The sequence below is a fragment of the Buteo buteo genome, chromosome 1, assembly GCF_964188355.1.
Source record: "Buteo buteo chromosome 1, bButBut1.hap1.1, whole genome shotgun sequence".
Taxonomy (NCBI): domain Eukaryota; kingdom Metazoa; phylum Chordata; class Aves; order Accipitriformes; family Accipitridae; genus Buteo; species Buteo buteo.
In genome coordinates this window covers 36,154,624-36,167,890 of record NC_134171.1, presented here as the reverse complement: position 1 = coordinate 36,167,890, position 13,267 = coordinate 36,154,624, and the positions used below count along the sequence as shown (strand labels likewise).

Genomic DNA, 13,267 nt, shown 5'->3' with positions numbered 1-13,267 from the left:
ATGAAATGGAACTGGTATATTTTAAATCCTATGGTCAAAAAACAGGGAACAAAAAATTGTGCATTCCATAATACTCGTTTTAGCAGTATTTTGTAATGCTTTATCTCCCACAGCCTTGTTGACATAATGAAGCATTTTTTTCCACAGTGAAATACATTGTTTTCATCTGAAAATTCTCACAGCAAAGGGATAAAGTAGCAACTGAAGATAGCATTAAGAAAATTCTTCCATGAACAGAAGAATAATTGACAGATTTATTCAAGTAGCATGAAAACACGACAGTGCAAAACAGTAGAGCTCGCAATGGGATATCTAATCAACTGTAAACTTGGCTGCATTAATTATTTTCTAAATAGCTCCAGTCCTTTGTAGGATCTGATGTAAGCTGTCATGCAGCACAGAATTACAGTGAACTGTTGGCTTAAAGATCTCTGAAACAGAGAAAGCCTCTTGTTAAAGATATTTCTGAATTTAAAATTTGGTCCTCCACAACTGTAATTATCAGAACTTGGACACTAATTATGGTGTGACCTAGAAAGCAATCCTCAAAGATGAAGACAGGGTCCTGCATAAAGAAAGATACTGGCGATTAAGTATGTAACACGTTTTCATCCTGAGTCAAGCTGTCACCAATACACCAGAGCAATCACATACAGCTATTTCTGTTTTCTGCAAGAGATAACACCGTGCTCTTGACCATTTCAGGTAATTAAACGTCTTACAGCACTTTTCTTGCTGCCTTTGATGTTACTGGAACAGACTGCCAACTTTGCTCTATTGAAAGGTCAACAACCCTTTTGAACTACCTTGGTGCTCACGTATCTATGAGCTGTTCATGCAATATCTGGGCACCAACTGTTGTTTTACAGATTTATCTTCACAATGTCCCTTTCAAGTAAGGGAGGTATCATTCCTGTGAACAGAGTGGGAAGTGAATGCCAGGGATGAACAACTTGCTATGCTCCATAGCAGGGTTAGAAAGTGAAGCTGCTCTGGAGCGTTACCCTTACACTTCCACCATCCACAGCCATAATTCAGCACTACTAATGACAACTGTTTCAACTCAAGTATATGTACCCATGTCTTTAGTAGAAAAGCACCACTGAAATTAGTTTCATGAACTAAGATTTGTGACCTTAATAGAGACTGTAATTGATTTAAGAAAAAACACGTGATTCTGTTCTACAGAGAGTTGAAGGCATGAAGGCAAAAAATGACAGATTCACAATGCAGAAGGTAACTTCATTATATATCAACTTGATTCTCGTTCCAGAGAATGCTTGGCATATTCAGAATTTTTTTCCTTACGTTAAAAAAGATCCACAATTTAGATCTGGATAATCTGAGAAGACAATACTAAGCAATTGCTTTTTTCATCATTTCTCTAAACTCAGTTACAGTGTGTTGAAATACTTCCAGCATGTTTTCATCTTTATATTATACCAATGAATTTTCACAGAAATCTGAATATCCACAATTGGTTTTATCAACATTAAATAAATAAGTAAATAACCCCCTTGAAATGCATATGGGTGTTGAAATTGTGGAGCTGTTAGCAATACAAATCCAGGCCTACTGACATTACTTGCTTGGGTAGCAAGCATCAGCCTTGTGAGCCTCAAGGTCCCCTGGACAGCAGCAGCCCCACACCTACGTATTGATGGACCCATGTCCTTTCTTGCAGGGAGCCAGAACACACCATCAGACCAGCTGGGCTTCCACCCAGCTAGCCTAGGAGATAAAAACGAGAATGGGAGTTGGCTCCCCTTTTATCTTCAAATACTCTTTCAATTAGCTGAAAGCTTAAAAATCCCCGCATTTCTGCTTTTAAAGAAAAAGCTAGGAATAGTGTATTTTATGTAGTTTCTAAGTTTTTGAGTTCTCCTCATGTAGTAGCGTGCAAATAAAATGAGCGTGTAAGGAAGTGTGTAAAGCTAACTCCATGCATACAAATCCTACGTTGATTTACAGCTTGAACCGCAGAGGGCAGCAAACAAAAAGAAACTGAGCACTGAAGTCTGCAAGTTCACTGCTGCCTGGCAGTTCTAGAGAGGACTCTGCATTCCCCGTGCTACCAAGATCAGTAACGCAGGCAATCGATTTCGCTTGCCTTTCGGATTCAATTTTGCTGATGGACCTTTTTCTATTATCTCCTCTTCTAAGAGACTTCAAATGAATGAACAAATCATTTTGATTTAAAAAACTGAACTCTGCTTGGTCTCACAAAGTAATAGAAACTAAAAGCAATAAAGTAAATTAAATTCCCTTTTTATGACTTGTCAGTCAAACCAAGTCATGTTCCTATACTCTATGCTTCATGTAGTCATTTAGTAACATTTTCATTACTTGTTGAAAATATACTACTAAACACCAGTAAGTAACTTTTTGCCATTTGTATCAGATGGTCAACATAGCACTGCATCAACATACTCAAGTATAGAAGAACACTGTCATTTAAAAAATTACATCTATAGTGTTGCATGCAGCTTTGCCTGTGCTTGATTTGATATACACAACTAGACATTCACAGGTAATAACCAAAAATGTGCATTTAAACTGGTGAGTTAAATGGTTCTTACAGCAATCTGCATGGTCAAATTAATATTTTGCATTTGCATGTTCAGACACGATACTGAGGCCTCTTTGGAACAATGGACTGAGATGTCTGTTGTAAATTTGGCTTTGGCATTTCATTAGCTCTAGAGTTTGCTTTTGCTTTTCCTTTTTTCGGACTACTTTTAAATAGCTGTTGTAGTTCCAAGTCCACTACCAGACTGACTTAGTCTCTCCATATCTTTATGAGAAGACATTTTTTTAATGTCATATCAAAACATACCTGCATGTAGAATTTCTGATTTCTTTTTAAAACACACTGAGAAAATTTTTTTAGTTGACAAAATGTTACTCAAGTAACTCAGCTAGCACCAAGCAGAATATTCTGATAACCAGCTTGAGATCTCAAAGGTGACCAAACTTGCATATTCTAAAGAAAATTTCAAATTTTCCACTACAGTAAAAAAAACAAACAAAACAAATCAACAGATGTACATCATGGTGCAAGCCCAGTCTATTTCTGGTATTTGACAAAACAGTAATGTTTTTTAACTTGTACTCATCATGAAATCCTGTTGCATATAATCTCAGTAGAAAATTTGTATACTGAACATATATAAAAAAAATCTAGAACTAAAATTTAACCTGACAGTTTTATCTGACAAGCACATGTGTACTTTCATGTTTAGACTAAAACACCTAATGAAAATAAAGGCATCTATTGCTTGTCCCAATTTTACAAAGTCTTTCCTTACAGCAACACTAAGATTTTTCCTTACTTGCTTTACTGCAGAAATAGAGAAATGTACACATATGAAGGAATCACTTCACATATACAAGGTTGAAGCTAGTAAAGAATAAAAATTCAACTTCATATTCATACAAGTAAGCTTAAATTATTACACTGCAATTTACTTATTCACTGAAAGTAAACATCCATTTTAGGAAATAAATCCATGGTTCAGATGATACTGGAGAAAAAGAAGAGTGTTTTATTGAATTGCAGTCATTGGAGATGGAAACATACATCAAGACAACTTATGTATCACCTTATCAGTGCTATGTTATTAGAATACATGGTAATGTTTTATGGGCTTATTGAAACAGGAAGAAAGGAGCTGCCACATCATTGCATGGAAGACTATTCAACAGCTTAATGTCACTTACTTTTAGTTGTAGTCTCAAAGGACCAATCCTAAAGCCTCTTCTTTTTTTTGATGTTTTATACTCTTACAAATTGCAGAAGAAAACACATTAACTTCCTGTTTCGTGACATAAGGCTGCTACATGATACTGCAGCTTGAAATTACACTCATCTTTTTATATGCATAACAAAGATAATCATCCATCCCTAACCAATCTATCCATTTAATGTTTATTACTAGGTCATTTTTTTTTAGGTTTATTATTTCTCACATTCTTTTGACCTACTGAATAGGATCTACTGAATAATATTTTCCCACTAAATGTTAGTTTTACATTGAATCTCATTTTATAATATTCTTCCCATGTTTCTGATCTCCACATTAATCACAACTGGTTCCAATGTGGTACCTACGTCAATAAAGGAAATGCTTATCTTTCAAACCTCACCTGCCCTGTTTATTATCATATAAGGAAGCTGTAAGTATTTCTTCTTCCCTTTTTTTTTTCCCCCAGATCATTTTGCCAACAAAACTGCAATCCTGTAGACATGGAAATGATTTAATTTCAGCAAAAAATTTTAAGATTTGGATTGTTGGAGAAACTCTCTTTGACTTTTTTGGTTTTGGCAAAACTAATAAAGTAAGAATTTCTAGTTCAGGTGCTATAAATGTCCATCTTTCACAATATTAATTAACTATATTTATTTTTATATTCCATATTTTGATTAATATTTTCTTTCAGTATGATCAGAACAATTTTTCAGACATTAAAAATCAAATCTTTTGAGATTATCAAGATGAAAGACTTAACTCATGCAATACTGACACAGTTGAGAATTTGGAGTTTTCATCTGAATTTGGAACTAATGCATCGTTTTCAGATGTCAGCTTTTCCTACGCACACAGAAAAATCTTTTGACCTACTCTGCTGATCTCCCTTTAAGAAGTTGTGAGTTTTGCTTTCAATACCCCATTCAACAAACACAAGGAAAGCAAATGCTTTAGTGAAACCAAATCTTTTTCTTTTTGTAATACGGTCCAAGGGAAGTATCTACATACATAAAGCTAAACGTCATCTTTATCAACAGCAGAAATTCCAGACTGGTAAAACTTCAACTATTTTTATATCAGTGAATAACGTTACACTAGTGTCAACCCAACTTTTATCTCTTGTATTCTACATTAATCCCTGTTTTCTGATCTTTTACAGCTCTGAATCGTACATAAACATAAAATCTCTTCATTCTGTCCACAAATATTATTTCCTCAGCTTTTAAAATTTATTCTACAAAGAGATATTTCCTTGTATTTACATCAGCTAAGTCTGAACTTCTAGTCTGAGCTTCAGAGGGTAAAGTGTAATCTTGTCCTTGACTGATGCTGCTCAGTAAGTACAATGTGACTAAGGGTTTTCTCCATGAAAATATATTAAGGACCAAACAAAGCTCAAAACCCAACCTCTTGATTGAGAACATAAAAAATATAATGCATAAGAAAGTTTAAAAAAAAGGATTCAGGAACAGTCAGCAAAGCTCACTTTTTTTGTCATTTCATTAGTTTGCTAAAATTGAAAAATTGTATCTATGATCATTTTCATTAGCACTGCAATTCTTATATGAATTATTTTTTTCATATTACATTAGTAGAAAATGTAATTTATTAGAAAAGCAAGGCCACTCTTGAAACATCACTGTAATTTTCTTATTTTTAACTTGAATCTGCTGTTATTCTTTGGCATTGGAAAGGCTGGTAAATGACCCCACTGTGTATAATGCAGCCACGGCAATCAAAAAAGTGCTCAGAACAAATGCCATCACCTTTTAAATAAAGTTATTTGTTAAGTTCATCTTCACAATAAATACTAAATCCCATTTAATTATATTGATTAATTAGCTGTTCCTATAGAAATGCCAATTTCCTCTTTGAAAAATGCATCAGTTCTGCAAGAACTTAATTTGGCAGAAACCCAGCTTAATATTTTCTAGCTAATGAAAATTATAGTCTTGTGAAGACCACAAAAACGCAAGGGAAAAGGTGCTTAGTACAGGTGTTTCACACTGTTGACATACTACATATTCTGGAATTCAATAATTTCCTTAATTTATTTTAAATGAGTAAAATAAATTCTGTGTACAAGCATGTAATGCAGTAACACAGAAGTAAATAATAATCCAGTATTGATTATATAAACCCCTTCTTTAAAACTGACTCCCTCAACCTTTTCAACCTCAAAGTAAAAGACCAAGAAAAGAAAATACTGCCATTGCTACATAACAGTTTTCCTAAAACAAGGAAGTATTGAGATAGCACAAAGGTAAATTAGAAAGGCTGGGTGAATGTGTCTTTCAGCAAAGGAAAACTTCCATTAATGGTCATTTTGCATGCATTAAGCATAGCTTTATCAGACATGCTTGTGAAAAATTCCATAATTGCAATCATTATTCAGAAAGCAGGAATAAAGACTTCCAATTATACATTAATGTATACTCACTAATCAGAGAGTAACTGAGGCTGGAAAGGACCTCCAGAGGTCATCTAGTCCAACCTCCTGCTAAAAGCAGGTCTAATCAGATCAGGTTGCTCAGGGCTGTGTCGAGGTGAGTCTTGAACACCTCCAGAAATGGAGATTCCACAGCCTCTCTGGGCAACCTTGACCAGTATTTGACCAAAATCTCCTTAGTTGTACAATTAGGCACATCCTGAAAATGCAAATAGTTTATTTTTATGCGTTAATTAATCAGATATCATATGTGCTGTTAATAATACTGAAAATGAGTGCTAGAGATGCATGCCAATTAGAAAAAAGCAGTTTCCATTAATTCACAGTTCTGTTCATCATCCATTAGGTTTGCACAGTGGTGGTTTGATTTCTTGGAAATACCAGAAGATCTAAGTTCAGCAAATAAGCCAAACCCACATTTTCAATACAACCGTCAGAAATGAGCAAAGACAAATTGGTGCAAAATCATATTTGAAAAAGGACCTTCAATATTCATCTAAGTAGTTATATCAGTAGTAAATAATAAAAAGATGACCTCTCACCAAACCTCTTACTTTATTACCCATTTCACTCACGTGTCTTACCGGTCTTTCATGTTCAAGGATTGATGACTTTCCCGGCTCATATTCAAAAATACTTCTTGGTTCAGAACGGAACTTGCGGGTATCGACCTTTCTGTCAGGGGGATCCCAGTCATTTCTAAATAACAAATACAAGCAACTGAGTTAATTTACTGTCATCGCCATCTGCTTTACAGCTCCATGCTAGAGAAACACACAAAACCAAATTAATTTCAGCACGGTTTCTCTTGCCAGATTTCAGTTGTGAAATGTCTGGCCTAGCATCCCAATGTTTTAACCACTATATCATCTATACAGCAGGTATATTCAGTACAGCAGGAAAAATACTAGGGATGTCCAGCCTATGTGATAACTCACACTTTTGTTATAACTGGTAGACCAGTTTAAAACCATCCCTGACATACTGTGTCAAAATACCATGACGTGCCTTCTCAAATTGCAAATTTTCTATACTTGTTTTATACACTATACCAATATAGGCAAGTGGTAGATATTTTTGGTATCATACAGTAAGATAGCAAGTCCATATGGAAAAAGTTACAAAATTTTCTGAGACAAAAAATGAGGAATTATTTTAAAAGACAGTGTGAAAATCTAATAGATGCTTTTTATCCTGATCTGTAGTAGAACTGCTCCTGAATATCCTTGTAAACAGTATACTGTTTCCTTGGAAATGTGAATAGGTAAACAAGAGCAAGAATTTGGCAGTTGACTTTGGGAGGGAAATGTATCCATTTTCTCTAAAATTATAAATTTGCTTTAAATTTAAAAGCGCTATGCAAAGAAGTAACCCCTACTATATTTTTTCTGTAATTTACCATGTTATATTAATAGCTACCTAGACATTTTTGGGGGATAGTTAGCTAGTTAATATCACAGTGAGAGTTACCTTTTCGTGGCAGTTTTTGTACTTACTACTCACATTGCATTTGGAAAACTGTAGCTCATACATCTTTTTATTTAGCTCTGTGACCCACTAGTAACTCAAAGAATGGGGGAAAGAAAAGGGGGAATCCTATCAGCTGTTGTCTACATTTACAATAAGAAAGAGCATACACTGATTAAATTCTATCAGTTCTATCAGCCTTTCTGGTGTGACTTGGTTTGATGTGACCTGACATAAGGCACATCACATGCCTTAAAAAAAAATCTATGGGGTAGCTTTTGTTTACAGTATGTTTGTGAGTGCACAGACACATCTATTTATAAAATGCCCTACATTTCAAGGGAAGTAGTTCTACATGTCTCTATTGTTTACTTTCACTGAGGCAAAAATCAGAGCAGAAAAGGTTTTATATTAGGTATTTTTTGAGAATGAACAGGAAAGTGGAAGTGTTCTGATCAAGTTGCATTATCCTGCGAGTCACTGAAGAAAAAGGATGCTACTGAAATTCTGACTCACACTCGGTTCACTTAATTTACAACATGTAGCCTGTAATCCCTTATGGACTACATTAATGCAAACCATATCTTGCCTCCCAGTTATAAAACTGTGATACATGTGGACCTAAGCCTCTTATGTGAGATTTTAAATACTCAGGCTTTATAGGCAATTAAAAAAAGACTCTCCCAATGGCAGGAGAAGACTGACAAGCTATAGTTGTCAGCAGCAGGCAAAGCATAACTAACGTGTTTGGCATCCCCTGGCCTGAAGAACATAGATTTCCACTGACTGTGTTATCATGCAGGAGATTAAAAGGAGAGGCTACATCAAAATTCAGTGCTGAAGAAATTATTTTCAAGCTTGACAAAAGGAACAGTAACGGGCCTCAGTTTCTGTGACCAAGGCAGTTGGCCGAGCACAGGATGATGACTCACATAACTTCAGAGATCAAAGCTAAGCAGATGCACATTTTGGTGCCTTGATAACAAAATCCACACTTCCGTATGACTTGCTAACAAAATTCAAATCTCATGGCCTTTGGGAGGTAGCCCAACTCTAACCCCTAGCATTTCCTCATGACAGCCTGCCTTCAGCAACCGGAGTAGCCAAAGTCAGTAACCATTGAGCAATCTCATTTTCCTCTGCAATATGTGTATCTGCTGGATTACCTTTTGGATTGCCACTATCTACAAATTTTTTAAAAAGCCATAGTCATATTCTTAAACACTTAGTATGCTCTTTTCTCATAATCTTTTATGCAAACTGCAAATTATTTGAAACTTCTTAATACAAATCAATTCCTACATATAAAAACGTTTACAATGACCAAGCTGACAAAATGGGCAAATTCTGTTTTGTTGCTTGAGTGTAACCAAGAGAGGTGGTCTTGTAGCCACAAATGGAACAAAAAATGACCCTTTTCATGTATAAAATATATATATACATAGATACACATACATATATAAAAGTGTAATAACATAGTATTATATTAACATGTAGCGTTCATGAATGTAAACACTAAAGAAAAAGCTTTTTGCTTGCTGAAGAGTCTACAGAGTTTGTGCACAGGGCACTCTGCATGTTTTTATCAGAAGGATAAGCATTTCTTTCCTAAGTTATTAAGTATTAACATCTTCCAAACTGGATTCTAACCACTGGGATCTGGTTTTGCGCAGCAAGTTTGAAGCTGGAAAACCATGAGAAAACTGAAATGCTCCTTTAATCTATAAACACCTTCTTGGTCTACCAAAACGGAGATGGAGATTTTAAAAAATGGGGATGTAAAGTACTTCTGAGTTCTGGGGCAACATGGCTTGACTGCCATGCTCTTACAGTTTTGCTCTTCCTTGAATTTCATTTTACAACATCATTCAGATCCTTTCTCTTTGCTACTGGATACCATAAATGGCGTTTCCGACTCAGAGACTAACTATTCGGGACAGCTGCTAGAGCGTGGACTGTTCTGAAACACAACAAGCAGGACAAATGCTTGTGATGGTATCACTTGTAAGAATACGCGCTTCTTTAGCACATTGAAAAAATGGCAGCACCACACATGATACCTACGCTACTGATGAAGATTACCCCTCATCACGTGACTGTCCCTTGAATAAAGCCCTTGAAGTCATATTATTCTATAGCTGCTATTTTTTCCTTAGTGATAACCTGTAACTGGATTACTGTACATACCAAGAACACTTTTTGAAACTATGCTAACTTACTTTTCTGGGGTAGACCTTTCCCTCAGACGATGTGGTGGTACTGGAGGTGGCACATGTGGAGGTGGTAAAGGGGATGAGACCTTAAAGGCATCGGAGCTACTGTCAGAAGCGCTTTTAGACAATGGTCTGTACGTCTGTGTCTTTGCAGCTGGGTGTGCCTGAGCAGAGAAGGATGGACTGTAGCTACCTAATACAAAACAAACCCAGAAACAGTCACAGCATGAGAATGAGTTTTAATAAAACACACCACAGAATGCTACGAAACCCCACAGTTACTCAATAAAGCTGCAAGGTTACAAAAATATGTAAATGCCTTTTTAAATGTACGTTGCTGTATACTATGTAGCTCATTAGAATACTTTTAATATATTTTACATAAAAGTAGAAACACACAGATAAAGTGCAGTATAGTTAAAATAAATTAATGATTAATTTGAGGGGGGGGGAAGTTAATGGCTGTATGTATCCATCAGAGTTGTTAATGACAGCCTGTTATTAATCCCCAGGCTCATCCTGCCTCTCAGTTGTTCTACGTTTAAAAGGAAGAGAAGAGGCAGGAAATGCACTTTTTTCCCCCTTGTTTTAGTAATTATTGTTAGTCTAGGACAACTAGGCAATAGCGTATCTTGAAGAGGATCACAAGAGTCCAAACAGATCTTGAACAACTGACCCACAACAAATGCTCTCAACAGTACACAAAATGCAGTATGAGAGCATGTCGAATGCGACAAACAATGAAACAGCAAAATTTTGAATGGTATTTTCACAAAAGGCACTACATTGGGGTTTTTTTTGCACATATTGTCTTTCACATTTTCACTTTTGTTCTTTTAAATAATTTTACCACATGGTTATAAACTTCTGAAAGACACAACAATTATATTTCTATTAGAGGAATATGTCTGTCTTGGCGCCAAATAACGTCAACACCAGTGCTTATAGCAAAAATCAACAAGATCATAAAACAGAGTCATCTTTATTAGGCACTCTTACTGCATATTTTAAAATGGTGTTTTCAGTACAACCTTTTTGTCTTCCCATCTATGTAATTAGCATTTGTAGTTTCACACAGTAACTCCTGTTTCATTTTGCTAAGGAAAGGCTGCGTTACTCACAATCACTAGTGAAAATAAATGCAACGTAATCAGAAACTACAGTATTACAATGTATCCCATCTGCAGTAAGAGGCCCACAGCTGCAATTCATTTCTGTGGTAAGAATGAAACCAAAATTAAACTTTGTTTCATTTGGGAAAAAAGGGCATGAAAAAACACCAACTGAGATCAAACAAGACAATAAAAAGTGTTTATATAAGCATTATAAAACCAAGCATGAATAGTTAACTATCCCTGTTACTTGCTGACATTAACAAAAGACTCATTTTGAAGTAAGGGAATAATTCCTACCAGTACTGTATGCATATGCAGTATTATACATGTCTGTGTCGTCATCTACAAAAAGAAATATACATGTTACGTTAGTGCAGTATATGCCAGTTTATCACAGCAACGCAGCTTTGTTTTTGCAAATAGAGACAGAAGATTGGTAGGCAATCAAGTGCTGGCTGTATTTCTTTTCCTCATCTCAGAGGTGTTTTCTGAAGACTCTCTCTTCCCATTGTACTTACCATAGGCTATTTTTACCATCTTGTTGGTAAAATGGTATGTTCTTGTCATGTCACCTATATTGTGTACTTGCTGGTTAGCACTGAATTGCAAATTATCACTTTTTGTCTGTTCTCCTTTCTCCAGGCTCAATTTCTTCCCTTTGTCAGCAGCTCTCTACTAGAGACTATTAAGTTGTTGTTCCTATCACAAAAAGCAACCTCAAATACCTACTACGTGACTAGTGTTCAAAATAGATCCTGTAAGCCAAAATTTTCCTGCTTACATTTTTTATTCTCCCACTAATTCTGTATGACCACACTGAATGCAAGCCCTACCTCAGGTCAATAATCTTCTTCCTTCCAGAGGTGTAATGAGCATAATTGCCATTTATACGGTTTCTTGACATCCCTGGTGACAATCATGATAAAGGACATGAATTCTAAAGCTAGTAATGTCACCAAAGCTCCATTTCAACAAAACCAAATAAGACATTCTATGAGAAAAATGCAATTCAGACAGAAAACGTATCCTCAAAACAGTCTGCTTTCTAGCCCATGCTGTTCTAACACATGAGCTCTCCAAAAGAAAGCTGCTATGTCGGAGATTTACAGTAGCCAATTTCTCATCCCTCAAACTAGAGACAAGGATCACTTCACTGAGCTCCCCAGTGACATGGAATCATACTGGTTGCATACCTATTCTAATCACTTCGATTTTTATTTCGTTTTAGTAACAAAATAAATGCATTAGAAATTTTCAGCCTTAGCAGAGGAAAATAGCTCGCTCTGCAGTGAAATCTATCATCCAATTTGCCCATTTGATTTGATTAATTATCTGACACTTGGTGAACACTTGTATTTTCACATAGCAGACAATCAAAATACAGAAAAGCACATTTTTTTAATACCACTGAGAACCACCCAGCCAAGACGAAAGTATACTTACCAGGCTTATGAACCATATGGATTTGCTTGAACATTGTCTTGTACCAATCCTTCGGCCTGTCAACTGTCTAAATAAAATATAGTTTTAGCAATTAACAAAAAAAACAACCCCAAACCTGTGTGCACAGATGTGATCAGACATTTAATATTATTCTAGACACAAAATCTATTATCTGTTTTCCCCTATTTAATATAATCATTTTCATACCATCTATTTCAAATGGTGGATTTATGCTTTTCATCTAGGAATTCCTGTAACGCATTCTGGAAAACACTGAAGACTGAGTCAGCTCTGGACTTTGATCTTGGAGGGTACAATGGTTAGGAGGAACGTAGGAATTAGTGCCAGATCAAGAGTTTATCTTCTTAGTGCCCTATATTTGACGACAATGAATGCTAGATACTTTACAGGAAAATACAAACACCTTAATAATTACAAGCGTGTAAGAAGAGATTCTTTTGAACTCCTGGCAACTTAAACTGTCTTCAGAATGTAATTTTTAAGTAATGCAGAAAAACTCGGGAATACTACCAAGAAAAGAATTAAGACAACACTATATTTAAGAGTTAATGTTTGGATTGTAAACAGACAGTATTTCCTTTTATCAGTTTTAAATTACCTTTCCAGGCAACTTAATTTTAACTTATTTTTCTATTTTGAGAAAAGTGAATACAATATACCTTTCAATAACCACTCATTAAATTATACTTATCCTTACTTTTGTAAACTAAGCAATCCCAAAGTTCCCAAACTCTCCTCATATCAACACTTGCTCGTGCTTCTAATTATTCTTTTCTCTTACCCTTCTGCATTTTCTCTTTTGCTGCAATT

The 13,267-nt window shown here is 35.5% G+C and overlaps 1 protein-coding gene and 1 long non-coding RNA gene across 25 annotated transcripts in view; one reads left to right on the top strand and one right to left on the bottom strand.

The window, feature by feature from the left end:
* Window positions 1–13,267, bottom strand: part of SORBS2 (sorbin and SH3 domain containing 2) — a 188,346-nt gene that overhangs the window by 42,026 nt on the left and 133,053 nt on the right. For all 22 annotated transcript variants that reach the window (XM_075027196.1, XM_075027276.1, XM_075027340.1 and 19 more), the window contains 4 exons: window positions 12,437–12,503; window positions 11,291–11,335; window positions 9,885–10,071; window positions 6,783–6,897 (listed from right to left, as the gene is read on the bottom strand). In XM_075027196.1, the coding sequence (XP_074883297.1) occupies window positions 6,783–6,897; window positions 9,885–10,071; window positions 11,291–11,335; window positions 12,437–12,503 (414 nt within the window). The remainder of the gene's footprint in view (window positions 1–6,782; window positions 6,898–9,884; window positions 10,072–11,290; window positions 11,336–12,436; window positions 12,504–13,267) is intronic.
* Window positions 1–13,267, top strand: part of LOC142030905 (uncharacterized) — a 115,881-nt gene that overhangs the window by 93,591 nt on the left and 9,023 nt on the right. The window lies entirely within an intron of this gene.